Source organism: Notothenia rossii (genome assembly GCF_949606895.1).
Source record: "Notothenia rossii genome assembly, chromosome: 6".
Taxonomy (NCBI): domain Eukaryota; kingdom Metazoa; phylum Chordata; class Actinopteri; order Perciformes; family Nototheniidae; genus Notothenia; species Notothenia rossii.
In genome coordinates this window covers 31,764,014-31,783,733 of record NC_136909.1, presented here as the reverse complement: position 1 = coordinate 31,783,733, position 19,720 = coordinate 31,764,014, and the positions used below count along the sequence as shown (strand labels likewise).

General features: G+C 39.5%; 1 protein-coding gene across 2 annotated transcripts in view; it reads right to left on the bottom strand.

Annotated features, from left to right (window-relative positions):
• The window catches only part of dmrt1 (doublesex and mab-3 related transcription factor 1), a 51,930-nt gene that overhangs the window by 21,657 nt on the left and 10,553 nt on the right, over positions 1-19,720 (bottom strand). For both annotated transcript variants that reach the window (XM_079690888.1, XM_079690887.1), the window contains exons 3-4: positions 19,559-19,716; positions 11,100-11,271 (exon numbers count right to left, since the gene is read on the bottom strand). In XM_079690888.1, coding sequence (XP_079547014.1) covers positions 11,100-11,271; positions 19,559-19,716 — 330 coding nt within the window. The remainder of the gene's footprint in view (positions 1-11,099; positions 11,272-19,558; positions 19,717-19,720) is intronic.

The window sequence follows — 19,720 nt, the reverse complement described above, 5'->3', positions numbered from 1 at the left end:
ATTTGTGGGAACAGGACTACCTGTGATGATTACAGATTAGGGTTGCACGATCTTGGGAAAAAATCGAATTGCTATTTCTCTGACAAATATTGCGATTCGATTTGCGATATTTGTTTTTAAGCGACCCAACAGAAGTTTATTGTAAAATGCGGCCATATCTCCGGCTAGGAAGGTCGCATCAACCTGCTCCCGTCTCTAGCACCCCCGCAGCCCGAGCTACGAGTGAAAGAACTAAACTTACATGAAACTTCTGTTGGGTTGCTTTAAATTCAAGCTTCAGTTTAAGATTCACCCTGTAATAGATGTAAAACATGTGATGGAGCATTACTAACCTGACTCGATGGTATGTTTCACCAAACCATCTAGGAAAGCCATTGGAAAGGGCAGGTGATTGGATCAATCTGTCTATCACCTTCTATCATGGGCCACTTCTGATTGGTTAACAATGGCTGGTACATGTGGAGCACAGCACTTCTGATTGGTGTGGATGACTGACACACAAGAAGAAGGCTTTGCGATTTCATAATCGCATCATTTAAAATCACGATTTTGATTTAAAATTGATTAATCGTTCAGCCCTATTACACATGTTACTGCACAAACAAAGAATGAGATCAAACAGAAGTCGATTGAACTACCTTTTATTTCCTTCCAAAGCCGGACAGTGTGAGAGTAAGTGAGAGAGTGAAATAGAGAGTGAAGGGAAGAGGACATAAACCACACAGCCCGGCCATTTAATGTCAGTACAGCCCCAGGCCTGTGTTAATGGTGGTGTTGTACAACACATTACAACGGCGAGTGTGCCCTGAGCAGACAATTAGACTGGTATTTAACCCATCCACAGGCCCTGCAGGCGACCAAGGTACTTAGCAGCCCAGCAGGGTGCTGGAAGACACTCTGACCCCAGCAGGGCCACTTTCTCTGCTGCTGGCTCTTACTTACAGGTTAAAGCAAATCATCGCCTCATTCATTTTATGAAAAACGGCAAGGATATTTTTATATTTTTTTAGTGTGTGTGATGTGTTTAATGGACTTAAAAAGAGAAAAGGTGATGTCAAGTAAAAATATCTTGAACTGTACGTCATGACTTTTGCTGCATGTATCAACATTGTGTCCGCAGAACTTCAAGACTTATTTTTTCATCGGTTTCCAGCAGCTAGATTTATCATGGATGCACATTTAGAGGATAAAAAGAAGAACCTGGGTTTATTCATTATGATTTACAATAGTAATAAGCAATTTCCATTTGTTTCAGCACCACATACAACTTAAGTGTTACTGTACCTGTCAATCAACACTGAGCAGAAAAATAGATTAAAGAAATCTAAAAATGAGTAATAATCAAACCAATTGAATCAGGGACTGCCAGAACATTTCATGTGAACAACCCAAGGTAACAATGCCATAGTTAAGGATAAGGATTAAGATAAACAACAGGAGTTGGAAATGGGTTAAAACTGAAACTTGTTCTAACTACATGTTGAAAAGTTAAACAGACCAATTCCTGCCTAGTTTAAACTTTGCCATCAAAACCAATATTTAATGGTAATGCTTGAGGTACTACGAGCAATAAAGTGTAGTAAAAACAAGTTAATAGAGTATGAATAGTTTGAAGATTAAAACCTTACACCACAGTTTTCTTCCAACCATTGCTGTTCTCAGGCAGTGAAACAACAGAGGATGTGTGCTGAGCTGAGTGATGTCTCAGCGTGTCAGGGACCAGAGGAAATGAACTCTTGCTGCTACATGACATGAAACAGCACTTCCTTAGAAAAGGTCACCTCTTGGGTTAGAAGTATTTGTTTCAGGTTTAATAAATCCAAAAGAGTGAGAGGCCTTTTTGACACCTCCAGAATGAGTGTGGCCTTGAGAGTGTGTGTTGGAAGGGACTTCCTTAACTGTTTATGTGAGTGAGAGAGAGTGTATGGGCGTGAGTTTAAAGTAATCTGATCTGAAAGCAGGTAAATCCCATTTTACACCCGAAACAAAGAAACTTACTGATGGCAATCTCTCTGTCGTTTTTACTCTTTTTTTTCAGAGGAGGCTAGAACTTGAAACGACAGTCTTTATACGCAGTAACTCACTCTGGTGTACAGTACCGTATGGATTGAAGCAAGAAAAATCAATAGAATATCATCTAGAAAGATAGTAATGGATTTCTAACTTAATGGGCTCACACAGGTCTATCGATTAGCAGGATTAACATCTGCAATACTTCAACAATCTGATTTGCATTTAAATTACTGTACGCTCCGTGCTGACACCAATATAACAAAACAGACATACGTATAGCCAGCGCAGCATCGCTCGATTTTGAGGTCTGACATTAGCATAAATCTTGTTATGATAAAACAAAAAGAAGTGTAAGGAAAGTTGCTGTGCTGACGAACTTTGAGCAGTTTTGTATTATGAATTCCAGACAAGGACAAAAAAGAAAGAACATAAACACGGACGGACTGGGCTTGAAGCCGTCTCCTGTAAGACTGAAACAGCCATAACTCTTGTGGGGCAGCTCATCTGAGCCTCTCCGTTTGTGGAGAAACACTGTGTGTGTCTCTGTGTGTGTATAAATGAAGGGGAGAGGAGGGGGGGGCAGTGTGAGGTGAGATGTTGGGAGGGCAGCGAGGTAGGGTGGGAGTTTGATGGACTGCGCTGTCACCTCCCGCTCGGCGATTTACGGCGGCGGGGCTGCTGACGAGCGCGGGGCAGTAAACAGGCCGGTCGGGGGCGTATTTCACACAGAGCTGGCTTTTATGAAGAACACCGGGACGGCTCTACCCACAGCTCCGCCCGCCCGCCGTGACGGATGGAGAAAGACGCATGACAAGCTTCATCATTGTTTGTAAATCTTAACTGTTCCCGCTCACTAACTCCAGAAGGCAATTTTGCGGAGACAGCGGGGCCCGCGGAGGGGGAGGGCGGAGAAGGGGGGCGGAGGAAGAGGAGGAGGAGGCGGGAAGGGGAAAGGACAGCGTGGCACTCTTGAAGGTTATTTGGATCTCTGTATTTGGCCAACTGATTAGCCCTATCCTGGGAGGGAGATAAATCTGACGGGGCAGGTAGCTCAGAGATATTTCCTCCTGCTGGATGATCCGGAGGCACACAAGGTGTCCGGCCACAGAGAAACATCTCAAGGATTAAAAGAGGATGTGGCCGAATTTGGACGTACAGGTGTAAATGTCAAACTAAATCTGCAAACAGAATAATAGTGTTTAACCTTATTTGAATTACTTTAGATGTTTAAGTGTTGTTGGATATCAGGATTCATTTAGTGATAAAAAAGGCAGACAATAAAGCCCGCCTTTAAATTGCTTTTTTTTTTTTTTATCAAAACAAGATTTCAACTGGAAGTGAATCATAAGCTGATCTACAGAATATTAATCAATAACTATTTTGATGATTGATTTGCTAAAAAAAATTAAGTTTATGTGTTCCCAGCTTTAAAAATTGGTAAATTGAAGTTTTTTTTTAGATTGCTTTGATAAGAGTATTTTTACGGGATATTGGAATGTGAGTCTGACAAAGTAATTTTAAGACATGATCGTGGGTTCCTTCAACTTTTGACGGACATTTTCAATATTTCCTTCACACATTGTAGCCTAAATCATAGACATGTTATTATTTTAATAATAATGAAACCCAACGGGATGTCATTTATCCTTCAACACACATTCATATTTGAGGAGCTAGCACCAGAGAGTGTTTGATGCTTGTGTGTAAAAATGAGCTCCAGTTCCGAAAAACCCTCCATGTCGTTCTAGATAAAAGCAGATTAAAGAATTTCCTACAGAACCCGATGGTAGCCACTTTCGGACAGATAAGACGTTCATTATGAGAGGCTAACAGGGACAGCATGCACACAACCTGCTGAGTGATTTAAACCCAGCTAAGATTTGGAACAACTTCAAGGACAATATCTCTTCGCCTTATAACTATTATCATTAATACTGGCTGATGTCCCTTAGTTACACAATTCAACCTCTGTAATAAATCTGTAAAAAACTGTGCATATGCTTCCACTTTTAATACCATCACCTGGCTGCTATCACACTACTTGATAGCAGGGCTGCCCAACATTTTTTGAACCGAGAGTTACTTTTAAAGTTGCCAGTCTGCCGAGATCTACCAGTCCAAATAGAGAGGCGTAGCCATTACTGACAGCCTACTACCAGGTAAATACACACTTCTACTTGTATAAAACTGACCTTCGTACGATGAAAACTTCATAAAATACTGCAGATCCTTTATCTTACCTCTTTCTAATCTACACACATACAAGTATTTAACTGAAGTTACACAACAGTGTTGTTGATACAGAGTTGAAATGTATTCACACGTCACATACTACAGTGGGTGATGTTAAAGGGAGGGAATCCTCATGACACACATTTTTAAATAATTATCATCCGATAAAACAGACCAGTCTCTGCCAGTCTTTCTTTTTTTTTTTTTATCCGATGACGTTATCAGTGATTTTAAGCTGATTAATTACCAAAATAACATCTACCCTGTGGGCAGCGCCATTTTGACGAGTCACATGACTTATTTTACCGGAAGTGACGTGAACTATGCGTTTGGTGTCGAGGACAAATTGAAGTATGTGCTTTGTTCATGTTGTTTACTCTAGTTACTCTCACAAATCTATTGAAATATGCCTCATTGTATCGCGAAACATTGCCACAATTCGGATAGGAACAATCCACGGAATGCTCCGTGTGCACGTGCACGTGTGCTCCGTGAATGCTCCGGAATGCTTTCTTTATTTGATTGATTAACTACTATGGAATTTATTCAACTACATTGTACCATTATTATGTTAGGCAGGGCTGCCAACACTCACGCATTGAGCGTGAGAGTCACGCAATTAACCCATATCTCACGCACTCACGCCACACTTGCCTTTCCTCAAGTTAAGTTTTCGTCCAAAACAAATGTATATAAATATAAAAATAAAGTGAAGGAACAGCAAACCGAGCGGTCTACGAAATGAGACGGTCTTCTGGCTTAGTTCAGTAAAGTTGGAACGATATTGGAAGATTCTGATTTCACGGATCAATAACTCAAGAAAACGTTATTCAGACACAAATGACGTCTCCTAAGTATTGTGGTAAGGTTGACAACGAACTACAATCACATTATGATTTTTAAAAAAAGCCAATACGCACCGTCCTCCGAGCTGGGCACATTACATTGGTCTCTATCCGCAGCCGGAGAAGAAACGAGTGCTCTGCTCAGGGACCGTCTGCAAAGTGTAACTCCGAAAAAAGAGAATACAATAATATTCAATCACTATTATACAGCTTATTACTACCAAACTCACCCCACACATCAATAGTCTCCTGTGTGTCATACTACGGCAAGAAGTTTGGAAGAATATGCTTTTGAATAATTGTGGGGAATATTTATAATGTAAAATCTTCAATAAATATGGTATCATCTTAAATAACTTTACTATTATACAGTATATTTCTACCAAACTCACTATTTGCATTGTTGTTGTTGTTAGCATCTGGTTAGCTTAACGGACATTAAAAGCTGTTTCTAAAACAATGAGAGGGAGAGCTCCGTCCTGTCAGACTGAGAGATAACTACAGCTCAGTGAAGTAAGGGACTCTGTTTAGATACTTTAGTCTAGTTATCTCAGTGGGTCTCATACGTTTTGGTCACCATTTATGAGAATAAATGAAAAACAGTTATGAAATACTATATGGCAGTGAAACAAGAATACAGTTTAAAAGGTGAGTGATTTGTAAAATATCCATAAAGAAAAAGAAAATCTGTTTACCATAAATTCATTTTGCTCTCAAAGTGCACCAGGTTGATGCATTTAACTTCAATATTTAAAAAATGAACACATGAACGTTTCTTTTTTCGATTCACCAAAAAAATCTCTCACTCCAAGCTGAACTCAAATGTTGGCAGCCCTGTGTTAGGACTCCTAGCCTACATTGTTCTATAAAGAGTGCATTCTGTAGATATGCTTTTGATTTCGTTAATCATGGCTATACTTAGTAAAGTTTTGGTTTTGAAAATGATCTGTCATTGTCCTTCATGTCCTTGCCATGCAATTGTAGACAGAATCCATTTGACACGCTTTAGAATTAACAATCATAAACTTCTTATTGAATATGGTCGATACACAAATACTCCTGTAAATGACAGGTTGTGCAAACATTTTGCCATGAGATTGAGGATGAAAATCATTTCCTCCTAGAATGTAAACATCATTATAAAACTTTTGATAACGTCAATTCAATCTTTAATCCAGAACTTTCTAACCAAATATAATGTCTTTAGTTGATATGTCCATTAATAATAATAATAATAATTGTAAAGTATATAATGCTAAGAAGAAAGGGCTGTACCCGTCAAATTTACCCACCTTTCATTTATTGGTTCAACCAAAGAGGTGCGTTTCACATCCTTCATGGTAACCAGTGCTGTTCTCAATACAGCTTTTTCTAACACCACAGTGTTGAATTCCCTGTGTAAACATATGCAATCCAAGTCGTCTGTGAATGGTTTATTTTCAAGCTCTTCAAGCTCATGACAACATATGTTCATAAGAGGATTGTCCATGGCTACACACCGATCGCAAGTACAACATTCATGTACAGGTCTCCCTACTCGCCCCCCGAAATCAATTGCACGAGTAAAGGGATCGTCTCCAGAAAGATCACCGTGCTGTTCATCCTCATCGTCACTGTCCCTGGATTCCTGACGGTTCTGGCCACTTGGCTCGAACCTGTATGGCTGAATTCCCCCATTCAATCTCTCCACATTGCTCAAAACTTCTTCCTCGGCTGACGAGTCTGAACTCAAATACTCCGCCATGTTTTCGTCGAATGAGCTGTCGTGTTTACAAAGTGAACGCATAGATGACGTCACGACCTAGTTTTTCGGATCATGTGACTACTGAATCTGGCCAAAATGGCAGCTGCCTGACGGAATATACAGGTTTTGATAAAAAAAGAGCTATAAAATCATTATTTACCGGGGAATATCGCTGATTTCTTCAGGGTATGGTTTAAACATAATGTTTCACTAAATACTGAAGTTTTTATTAACTATCTAATGACCGGAGCCTTCCTTTAAAGAAACATTGAACAGTGCTGCCACATATGACACAGGGAAAAAAGAAAAGACTCTGAACCCTTTCTTTGCCATTATATAAAAATAGTGTTGCTACAAAAGTATAAATTAGGCTTACTAATAACACAACTCAGATCTGAAGCTACACAGGAATCTGCTGCCAAAGTGCAATAAAAAAGAAACAATTAATAGAATCAAACACTTTTTTTGTTGCATTTTAGTAGATTATAAAAAGAAATGCCTTTAAAATAGGATGCAAGCAACACTAGTTTCTTAACCTGAATTGATAATAGACTATAATCAATTTAAACAGAACAGATCTTAATGTTTGCATTCTTATACCATTTTGTACTATAATTATAATGAATAAGTTCAAACAAACTAAAACTTACAGCTGATTAATAACGGTATCTAACTTGAGTTTTTATTATATCAAAAACCTGTTGAAATGCTACTGTTATTTTTACTGTCCCCAAAAAGCGCGTCGGCAGCCTCCAGGAATTCTTCTTTCACAACTTTGCCATCTTTGAAAGACTTCATGTGTTTGGCAAGAACGTGACTGACACGATAAGATGCTATGGTAGCAGCCTTGCTCTTATTGTTGGGCCTGGTGAAAATGGACTGCTGTGCATTTAGCTGTCCTTTCAGGTTCCTCACCTTTTGGGAGCGTAGGGCAGAATTAGGAGGGAATTCCGTCTTGTAGCGTTTGTGCACTGTTTTGAAATGCCGCTCCTAAATTACCCTTCTTCGGTAAAGCCACGCTCGCATTGCAGATGAGACAGATGGACTTTGAATTGGAATAGATACAAAAATAATCATCCTCCCACTCGGAGTGAAAATTATATATTTTGGGCTTTTTTGCTTCTGCCATAATTGCGGTCTTGTGTGTGTGGGGACTGTCACTCCTGTTGACACAGACAACCTCAGCTAACTAGTGTCCACGGCCCACCAGCCACGCCCCGACACATGGTCACGCCGGCCAATCACAAAGCTTTGATGCGTTCAAGTGCATTATTCTGGCACAGGAAGATTATGTTATAGGACATTAACGATAAAACAGAATATTGGTGTTCTATTTTTAGACACATCTCGCGATCGACTGGGAATCTCCCTGCGATCGACCGGTCGATCGACTGGTTGGCACCGCTGCTTTATAGTATATGCTTGACTTATTTATTTTTAAATACTGTTACTGGTGCCGGATAAGCATTTTGTAAATTGTAATTGTATAATTTCAATTGATCTTTAATATTTTATGCATGACCCTAAATTAATATTAATCTAATTTTGTCTCTTAACTTTTGCTGTATCAATGAAAATTCCATTTAATGCCAATGAAGATGTGGCAGTCGGCATTAGCCTGAATCCATACAAGTCTGTAAACCCTGTGCAAAGTTTAATACCGTTTTAAGTTATATAAAGGTCACCTTATTCAAAATGTATCCATCACACATTTTTACCATCAGTGTCTCAATGTTGGCGATATATTTTCAACCTCATCTACATCGTATATAACTGCTCTGGTAAAAACAACTCTCATTACTTAACACTGTAGCAAAGATGGTAACAAGATGTTGAGTCAATCATTTTAATTTTTTTAAATGCTTGTAAAACAATTAAAAAAATTAACTGCTGACGAGTGTCGTTGAAATGACTTGGTTTTGTTCAATACTATAAATGAGGGGATTTGTATTTGTATTCTAATTTGCACTGCTTGTTGGTAAGGTTTGTTTATTGCCTCTATCTTTTGGTTTTTCTGCATCAAACATTTAAGAATACAAATAATAAAATAGATATATTTACAGTATGTTAAAACTTGACTAAGGGAACAAAATAAAATGATGAAAAAATACAGAAAAAAAGACTTTAGTTAGATATTGCTTTCTTCTAATGAGTCACAAGCTAGAAAAAAAGACTGATTGAGATGGACCACCCATTGAGAGTGCTGTTATCTTGTAATGGAGCATGGCGGTTCACGGCAGGAGGCTGACGTGGGACCCTCACAGGAACAGGTGACAGGTGAAAGTCAAACACAAATACAGGTTCAGAGAGATGGGGGAGTCTTAAGGTCTGAGATGCTGGTGGTGTCAGCAGCCTGTTGCACTCACAGAAGGATGTTGATGTTGTGCTAATGACGCGTTCCCCTTATGTCCTATATAAAGGTTGAGTTGTTCTTGGAGATATTTTTTAAAGTTTTTAGACATATATTTAGAGATATTACATTTGTTTAACTAAACCTCTTTGGCTTCTCTAATCCCACTTACTACCAAAAGGAGAAAACCAAAATTCTATGCTTTAACAAAAATAAAAAAACAGGTTGACAGCATGAAAAAGTCACTTAACTATGACTATTAACCACATATTCTAAAAAGATTTCATTTAATATCTCTGTAGAGACACTAAACAGTATTAAAAAAAAGGATATGACTGGAAAGAGACCCTTGTGAAACCAATGCTGCAAATTGTCCCAGGCTGGATTTGAACATTTGATTTGGAAACTCCATCACAATGTCACGCCTGGAACTAATATATTTAACTACACCATTTGTATTTATATAAATTATCTTCAGGTAAAAAAGGGTACAGCAGTTATAGATACCAGGTATCTGAGAACAAATCAAAAACAAGACAATCGCTAAATATAAAGCTATCAGTGGTTGTATTTTCTGGTGTGCCATGTTTGATGCATGTATATACACTTGCTGAACGAGAAGCAGAGTTGATATACTGTAAAAACTGTTATGGTGTTATTTTCTTTTATAATATCTGTCATTTACTCCAACCCTCTTCCAAACTAGCGTTTGTATTTTCTCAAACAGTGAACAGACTAATAAAGCCTGGCTTTAAAGCGGTGAAAAAGATCTTCTCACGGGTGCCATATTCCATCACAGTCGATCGGATAGGGAGCTGATAAATACCTGTGACTACTACCTGAGACAATTGTTCTGATAATGAATGAGACCTTTCCTTTTTCCTTAGATCATTTTGAGTTATTTAACTAATCACAGCCACACAGCAAATGTTGCATTCCATACTGTACATACGCGTGCAAGATCCCTCTATGGGTAAAGAAGACTGTACCAGCAATTCATTTGTGAAGCTCAATGCCACTATTTGTGATCTTCCTGTGCTTCAAAAGCACTTTTGGAACCTCTAAATGCACTTAAATCCACCAAAGTTGGAAAGAAAGTGTCTTACAAAATTGCAGTTTAAAACGTATTTATATGGTGCATTTAAAAAAAAAAAGAAATCCCAGTAATGTCCAGACATGCCAATCAGCCCCTTTACTCCTCTCTGCTGCACTGCTTTGGATTTTGTTATGTAGTTACACTATGCACTTACATTAATTCTTTGCAAATACTTTACCAAACATATTAAGCAATCAGCAAAATCTGATGTACCCACATTCACAGCTACTAGCAGAAAATCCAGCAATGCTCTGCTAAGATTTACATCTGAGATATGTGACAGAGTGCCAGGAATGTAATGATGCGTTGTCAGAAATCAAAGATCAGATCTACTCCATCTCAAAATCATGAGGAAAAGAAACAGAGCTGCACAGTCGGGTCAGTGACAGTTTGGTGGTTTTAAAATGGATAAGTTCTTTCTGCAAATTATAGCAAAAAGACGCGTTTCATTTCCATGATCGACTGTGGATAATAAACGCTTATGGCTGAATATCTGAGCACACTTTTAATGAACTCTTCTGTTATCCTTTTAACAACATTGAGTTGAGTAAGGCAGTTTGTAACAAAGATTGGACACGAGTCAGACCTACTGTACAAACATAGCTCTTTATTTGAAGTAAAGTAAAAGAGTAAGTATAATAAACGTAAAAAAGCTTCACTTTTGACTAATTTTATCGTATACACTTTATGGCACTCTTGAGTCGAGTGCAATCCTCCCTTGAATGTTCTTACTCACACTGTTGGTAAAGTCTGGGTAAAACTTTATGGGGCCTGATAAGTGTGTGCGTGCGTGCGTGCGTGCGTGCGTGCGCAACTCACAAGCTGCCATAGTCTCAGAGCAGTTGTTGTTGTCATCCACGCTGAAGATGGGGGGCACACAGCTGGAGGACCCCAGGCCCTGAGTCAGGTAGGTGGCTGCTGGGTAGTAGGAGTGCATGCGGTACTGAGAGGACATGTTGTGGCTGGACAGGCGGCCCTCACCATGAGGAATCTGTTTCATACAAGGAAACACAAAACCTCAACATGCAGTTTTTTTCGGATTTTTCTAGAGATTTTTCAAAATCCACGAAAGAGATGTTGGGTATCGACAGACTGAAACAGTAATATACTAACAACTCTTTTTTTCTTTCTCATTAAATCAATAGTTGTTAAGCATATACAAATGTCAGATAATGGTGAAACAAGTTTCAAGTGTGTTCGTTTTTCTGACAAACCTGCATCAAGTGTAGTCAGGCAGTTGTTTATGTTTGTATGGGATTTTCAAATACAATTAAAATGGTATGGTTATTGTAAACCATTTCGTAATTTCATTCACACACAGGACCCAAGATGAGTGAGTCTCCAACGATTTATGGTCCTTCAGCCTCGATCAGGACTTAACCTTAGCAAAAAAAGGGGTTTTAAATTAAATGAAAGTATATTTTTTCCTATATTCTTTTATAACCAAACCAATATAAATCTCTGTAAAGGGACCATAACCTTGGGTATATATCATTAGCCGCATGCATGCTAATCCCAAATACACCATTCAATATACCGTAATTTTCGGACTATAAACCGCGCCTTTTTTCCCATTTTTCGACGCTGCGGCTTATATAACGGTGCGGCTAATCTATGGATTTTTACAGCTAACGGCCACCACCTTTAACTCTATGGGCTCTATGGCCGGTCCGCGAACCCCCACCTTTAAGCGGCGGGCTCCAGCAGGAAAAGCTGGAGGCCGGAAAAGAGTGAGACAGGTAGCGCGTAAAAGTGGAACCGAGAGTGGTACGAGAGACAGAACGAGAGCAAGACAGACAGACATTACGAGAGCGAGACAGTTTGTCCCCGTACCACTGGTTGAAAACCACTGCTGTAGATCACTGCCGGTACGTGCGCTGGGGAGCGCACCGTTTAAGTTTGAAAGTTGAAAAGTTTGTGTGTCTGAAACGCTATGTGATACAGTACAGTTTACAAAGCACAGTACATGTTCTGTAGCTACTATTGCACTAAATGGTAACACTTGAATACAATATGCAACTTGTTTGTTGAAATGTTAATAAATGGGAGCTTCCTCAAACAGCCATCTCTTTCCCGACAATCCCCTCTGTGCACGAACCCTTACATATGGTAATTAAACATTAAAACACCTGCGGCTTATAGTCCAGTGCGGCTTATATATGTACACATCATTCAATTTAGCTGCTGCGGTTTATATTCAGGTGCGCCTTATAGTCCGAAAATTACGGTACTATACATTTGTTGACACAAAACAAAAACAAATTGTCCTATGACCCCCTTCCTGTTTGACTCTACGGTCCTCCAAATCAGCCATGAGATATTCACAGGCAACACTTTAACAACCTTATCTGCCAAAAAGAAGTATAGACTTAAAATACATACTACAAACAAATAAAGGGCTGAATTAGCGGTGTTTGAATTCACACGTCTGTGGATGGCTCTAAAAATGGCTTTCACCAGTCCTCTGAAAACTTTAAAACAAGCTGTCTACTCAGCAGCAAGGCCGCCTCACGCAGGGTTTTCAATTTCACTTTTATGGAATTTGATTTCTGTCAGCCTGTAATATGTCACCCGTATTGTCCACACCATCAATTCTCCGACAGCTTTATAAACTGTTATTTAAGCTACACTCAGCTCTTGTATTAGGCCAAGAAAAATACAACAGAGATTGGACTGGAGTGGAGTGTTGAAAGCGCACTAAGCTTACGGTTTGCACGACACATGCAGCACCAAACAAAACCTAGTGAAAGTTCCTACAGAAAAAGCCAAGTTTGTTTTTTCAAGCAAATGGAATAGGTTTACATCTAGTTGTTACAGGCAGATCCCCACTAAATAACTTGCTAAAGCTGTCAATTTAACGCCTTATAAATAGTTTGTCATTTCTTAATGGAGTGATGGGGTGAATACTATTTTAAGTGGTTTGTAGATTTATCAACAAGAAAAAGCACAGATACAGCCAGTCAATCTATTGTCTAGTCACATGACAGTTGTACTTTCGCTTTGACACCAGGTTCACATCATACAATATATTTTTTTCTATTACAATGGTCACTGTGTGAGTGTTTATAGAGTCATAACAGCTTGCTGTGAGGGCACCTTCTTTCCATTGACAAGAGGTGTACGAAAGCAAAGCAGTAATAATAGCTGGATTGTAATTTGTTCATAAAAAAACTAATAGCCTGCCTTTCCCATACTTTGTCAGCCAATTTCGCTTTCGACCCTTATCGATAGAAAGACAAATTCTCGTCGTCTCTCCAATTAGTTGTTTTTCACACCGGAAAATCACTTTAGGGAATGGGAACCGCGGTGCATTCTGGGGCGTGGCGGACATTTATGGAGGATAGAGTCTATAGCATCAGCCGTCAATAGCAGCTATTTTGCATCTGAAATTAATAAAGTATGCTCAAAATATAAATGTCCGTCAAAGAGAAGCTCTTGGCAGAAACAGAGGAGAGTTAAAAATATAAAAAATAACTCAACGCATAACATAACCTACTGACCATGATTAAAACGCTTAAAGTGGAAAGTTATGCTTCTCCGCCCGCTGTACAGGTTAAGTTAATAGGTTGAAGTCTCTAGTATCCTCCAAATATGGACGACTTGCCGTTGATGACATAATAAAAGCTTTATTTATATAGCACTTTTCATAGAGCAGGTGCAGCTCAATAACAAATCACATTCCTATTCCCTATAGGTGTACTTTTCCAGAGGCAAGGAGTACACTTTTGGCACATTTCCACTACAGCGCGGAGCGCGGTTTAAGCGTGCGTTTTTGGTTGCGTTTCCACTAGGCGTAGTTCCGGCTAGCGGGTACTTTTTCACAGTTTTCTGGCTCTCCAAAACCGAGGTTCTTTCCGGGCCAACAACCGGGCTGAGTATGCTAAACTAGTGAGAGAATCGCTGGCAACTACAACAAAATGAACATATTTGACCGTGATTTAATTGTAATACACGTTTCAAAATGATGCCGAAGTAACAACATACTGATACCGGTTAGTAAAAACCATGAATTAATGCTTTGACAAGTCTGCAGACAGACAGCAGGCGAAAAACCTTTTAAAATACGTGTTTTCTGAATGGATATCGGCTAAGCTAACGTTATAAATGCTCCGACCGTCCACACTCACAACAACGGCCTCTACAGACATAAATAAACCAGTGACTGTATTCACCATGACACAGACAGTCTGTGGTTTGTACTTGTTTAACTTTTGTCTAGTTTCTGAACAGATATGAGGAGCTGTGAGCTCTGAGGGCTAACAGCTAACGGCTGATCTTGGTTTTGTGTTTCGCATTGAAGATGACGTCACGGCTCCGCCTACACTGCGTTACTATAGTTACTACCCCAGTTCCTAAACTGTAATGGAAAGGCAGCATAAAGTGAGCCTGGCCTACCAAGGCCTAACTATACCCTACTAAGCCAAGCGAGGCCCTGCAGTGGAAATGCGCCATTTGTTTTAAATGATTTCGTGGCTGTGTCTTGTATTTTTGGCAACCCTTATTTTCTTGTACAAGTTGAGTAAACCAATCACCTCTCCTTACACTAGTGCTGCATTCATGTGACAAGTGGTAATACGGCTCTGCGATGACGCTGCCATTGTGTTACCTTAAATTGTAGGTGAGCGCTGCGTACAAAGTAAAAATGATTTCCACTTTGAAATCATTATGGGGAGGTAACAATACAAATTAAACTAAACTGACTCACCACAAGCTTTAGGTGTGCAGATATTTTATTGTCATGTTTCAATCCAGGATGTATTTGTGTCAACTGTCACGTCTAACTCTAAAGGTTATAGGGAATGCAAATGAGAAGCTAAAGGACCCTCTCATACACTCCACTATTTGGGTGGGTCTTCGTTCCAATACATTTGAACAACATTGAACAAGTAAGGTAACATTAACTGAGATAATACCTCTTTAGTGGGTCCATTACTATCATTATCCCTTCTGTGTTCAAGCAGCTTAAGGCCAAACCTACAATACTCAGTGAGACTCAGAGAATACACAATATAACATACCAACCTTTCAGTACTTGAGCTCCACAATATGTCGGTTTGTGCGAGTAGTGTTATTGACATATTGCCTTTTATTTCATTTTAGATTACTTCTCGACCTTATAATAATGGTTGACTGCCTTCATTTTTACACCATGAAAGAGCCACTGTTAAAAATAAAATTCAATCTTGTGTTTCCGCCCAATGTACCAAAATCACACTGAATAGTGACCCCATATCCAAGTTCAACCATAAATTGTGCGCAGTGTTACACAGCTAGTATCAACAGAAGTGGTTGTAAAGGCAGAGACAGCGTATCTAACAGCATAACAGCATATTTAGGACTCAGTGTTTCCCCTAGGTTTACTGCCTTGGCAGGGTGCTGCTCGGGTAGCCCCCCAAAAAAATGGTATCCTCTGGAGCAGAGAGAGGAGCTGTGGATTATTGTTATTGATATCGTACAGTAACAAAGTGTTTGTACATTAAAAAGTAATAAAGTACAGTGTTACACTGTGCTGTATTACTTTTATTCAAACTGTATTCCCTTCTTATCATGTAGCCTCAGCTTCTTCCTTTCATTGATACATTTCACCTGACTACAGCATATAACATACCTGCTGCAACCCTGTGCTGCTGCTGCTTCTCTCTGCCTCATCCTCTATTGCTGGAGGCAGCTCCACCTCATCTGATCTCTGATATGAAAGCAATCGTGTTATGATCATATTGAGCTATTGGTGTGAGTCTAACATTAAAGAAGCAGTCTGCTTGTCATACATTGCTGACGATACATTCTAAGAGGCAATTTGTTGAGTCACTGCCGCTAAATGCCGGTAGCATCAAGCTAGCAAATCCTGCATTAGCCTCACATCAACAGGTGTAGACAGAACATCCAATTATCCTGAGCTAATTTACTGAATAAACCAACTCACATCTCCTGTCTTTTTTTTCACCCAACTCATTAGACTATTCTTCTGTTGGCGTTTCATTGTTGTTTTCTGTCAAATTCAATACTGTAGTTCAAAACCGCGGTACCTGCTCACAATCTGTGAGCTATTTTTAGAATGCGCACGCTACGTTCGTTGTCGCGTTCGCGACCTGGGCAGGCTGTGTGTGTCCTTCTCCCGTGACGATAACGGCTTGCGGTTAAAAAATAATAATAAATGAATTTGAAACTGGGGGGGGGGGGATGCAAACGGGCATACAGCAGAGCTCGGGGCAATAATGCAGATTTGTTTGACTTTTTTAAACTTTGTTATTCTCCCCCTTTCCTCCGCTCTTGTCTCTGATTGTGAGTGTGTGCATTCGTGTGTGTGTGTGTGGGGGGGGGGGGGGGGGGAGGGGAAGCGGAGCCTTCAGAAACAGAGCGGAGGGAGAATGTGAATACGCAAAGCAGTGGACACTGAAACATGCACATTGGATAAATAACATAGGCGTTTAGCTTATTTAATAAAGAGCACATGTGAAAAGTGACCGTAGATAGATTACTTCAGTTGCAATTTGGTGCTATATATATATATATATATATATTCAAAAAACAAAAAACACCTTGAATTTCAGGCAGGGCGCGGGGCTCCGTTGGCAGGGCGCAGCGCCCCGCCAAGACAATGGTAGGGGAAACACTGGGATTATATTCCTATGTTTTTATAATAAAATTAATACTCAGATATAGAAATGTGAGGATCCTTGATGACTTCATCAGGCTCTTACTTTCGGCGTGCGCCCTCATACCAAAATACTGATTTTCTGCGTAAAATGTTTAAATGCCAGAAAACAATATTTCTGTTCATCAAAAAACGTATAATTACTCAAATTATCATAGACGTCTTTGTTTTTACGGAGCTCCGACGTCACGTTGTTATTTACGTCCGCGGTGCCATCTTGTATATCGGCCTCATGTTCTCCTGACAATTCATATACATACAAGATCAGCACCACAGTATTGCCCTCATACTATATTTTTCTAGAAAAATGTCTGTTCATGACAATTAAAATGAGATTTTCTGAATGCATTTCTTGACACTAAAAGGTAGACTTTTTTTTGCACTGATGCCATAGGGGAGGAGAATGTTGCCACACAACCAGAGTCCTCTCTCTAAACTCACTGGCTAACGTTCTGACTCGTGGGAGGGCTGCCATACCTCCCTGAGAGGGCCTGTCTCCTTATCTGGCACCATCTCCTGTCTGGAAGCTCTGCACCACCCTTATATTATCATCATCCACCTGCATGACAGCCAAGCACCACTGAGTGCACAGGAGAGCAGAGGAGGAGGTAGATGAAGCGCTGATAAAGACCACAGCGTTTCCTTGTGGGTTTTCATTTAGTGGTGGGAAAAGCTCATAGTTCACTGGACTGTGATAATCGCTATTGATAAGATAAGCGTGATGATTGAAAGGAAATGAACATTTTTATAGCAGGTTTTGCCGCTGAGAATAACACTATTTCAAAAAGGTTGCCAGAGAAAAAAAAACATTTACCTAAAACCTAAAATTAGTATAACAATTTGATTGACTAATAACACTATATTAAGATAACGAAGGAAGTAACTGTATGCTGTATTATTTGTTTTTAATTTCAACTTTTTAAATAGTTTTATGTGCGTTAACTGTTTATTTTGTGGTGTTCAAGTAAAGAAAACTGCAAACTAAGTAGCAAATTATGGATTTTAATGTCCAGCCGTAACATATACTGTATATATAGATTAATAAACGTCCATTATGGCACTCTGTCATAAACAGAATAACTGGGTTTCAGGCAAGCACTCAAATTAAACTAGCATTAAGCTCAACTCAAAAGTGAAAATTGACATTTGAATAATACAGATAGCTTGAAATATATATAGTTCTAAAAAGTATGTGGAGTCACAATTCCAAACCCACCTTTTCAGATCTGCTTTTAATCTGTAAATATTGTTGTGTTTTATTTTAGTTTGTTGTTTTTATGAATTTGAACATGTTAAGTGTCTTTGAGTACCATCAGAAGCACTCTATAAATAAAATGTACTATTATTATTGAGTAAATGTTCACTAGATGTTATTACAAAGAAAAGAGCGACACCTCTAGAAAAAAAAAACAAATGGACAGAAAGTCAATGAGAAAGAACTTGGCAGCTCTCTGGATGGTGCAGAAAGACAGTGGTAAGTGCTTCAACTTCAATATGGAGACAAAATCTAAAATGAGCAACTCAAGAATAATCACTTTTGCTGGGGATGCAAATATCTGAGTATATTTCCAATACATTGTAGAGGTTAGGACAGCTTAAGGAAACAGAGAAAACACGAGAGAATATTTGGCTTTAACAGAAGATTGACAATTTCTCAATTCAAGCAATACTAGTAAAAACTGTGTCTATTTTTTAAGGAATATTTCATCAGGTCCTCGTTACAAACTGTTAAACTGTGTGTGTGTGTGTGTGTGGCACAATATCATCTCCAAATAATCAACTCTTCATGCAAACACATAAAAAAAGGCAGTCCCTGAATTTGAATAACCGTAGCACGTTGCCCACTCAACCTGACAACTTCGCTAAAAATATCATAAATCAAAAAGGAGGATGGCTAAATTATGCTAAAGAGTGCTAACTGATTAGCATTAATGCGCTCACTTTCACCTCGGAGCGCTGATGCATAGCGGTTTGGTCCTCTGCCGACAGACAATACCATTAACCTTTGCAATTCAGGCTCTGCCGTGCGCCGGCGGGTTGGCGGAGGCACTGACCCCAAAACTAGATGTTGCTATTGGGGGAACGGAGAGGGGGGGGACTAATGTTGTTCATAAAAACAAACCACCTCATCTGAGATCACTGGAGAGTTATATATCTAATTTGCTCTATGCACAAGCTCATCTCATTTGACACAATAGAGATACATTTAGGCATAAATCAGCGTGAAAATATGGATGAATGAGGGTCCAAGTGTGTGTGTGATGTTGGGATGTTGGGATGTTTGGTACCCCCCCCCCACACATGTGTCCTGCGTTATATTGTAAGTGCTGACATTAGAGCAGACATTCTCATCCATCTCTAAAGAAAACAAAGAAATAAAAAAGTTTATATGAATCACTACTAGAAACAAAGAAAATAAACTTCAAATGTCCACAAGGTTGCCTGAGCATGTCTCAGTTACATCACTGACATATCAGAGTGGAGCTTCATCCCTTCTTCTTCTTTTTTACATTTTCTTTCTTTCTGCGTTCTTTAAATCTGTTATTTTCTAGACCGGGACTTCTTTACTGCCGACATGATTAGTCAATACAATACTTTGTCAAGGTGGTTCTTTCTTACTCACCTGGTATTGCTGGTAGTTGTAGAGGTTTCCGTAGTAGGCGGAGTATCGTGAAGGCTGGTAGAAGTTGTAATATGAAGTTTCCATCAGCAGGTCTGAGGTCTCCTCTGTGTGAGCCCGGGCCCCGGCTGAGAGGCTGGGGGACAGACCCGAGTGACCCCCTGG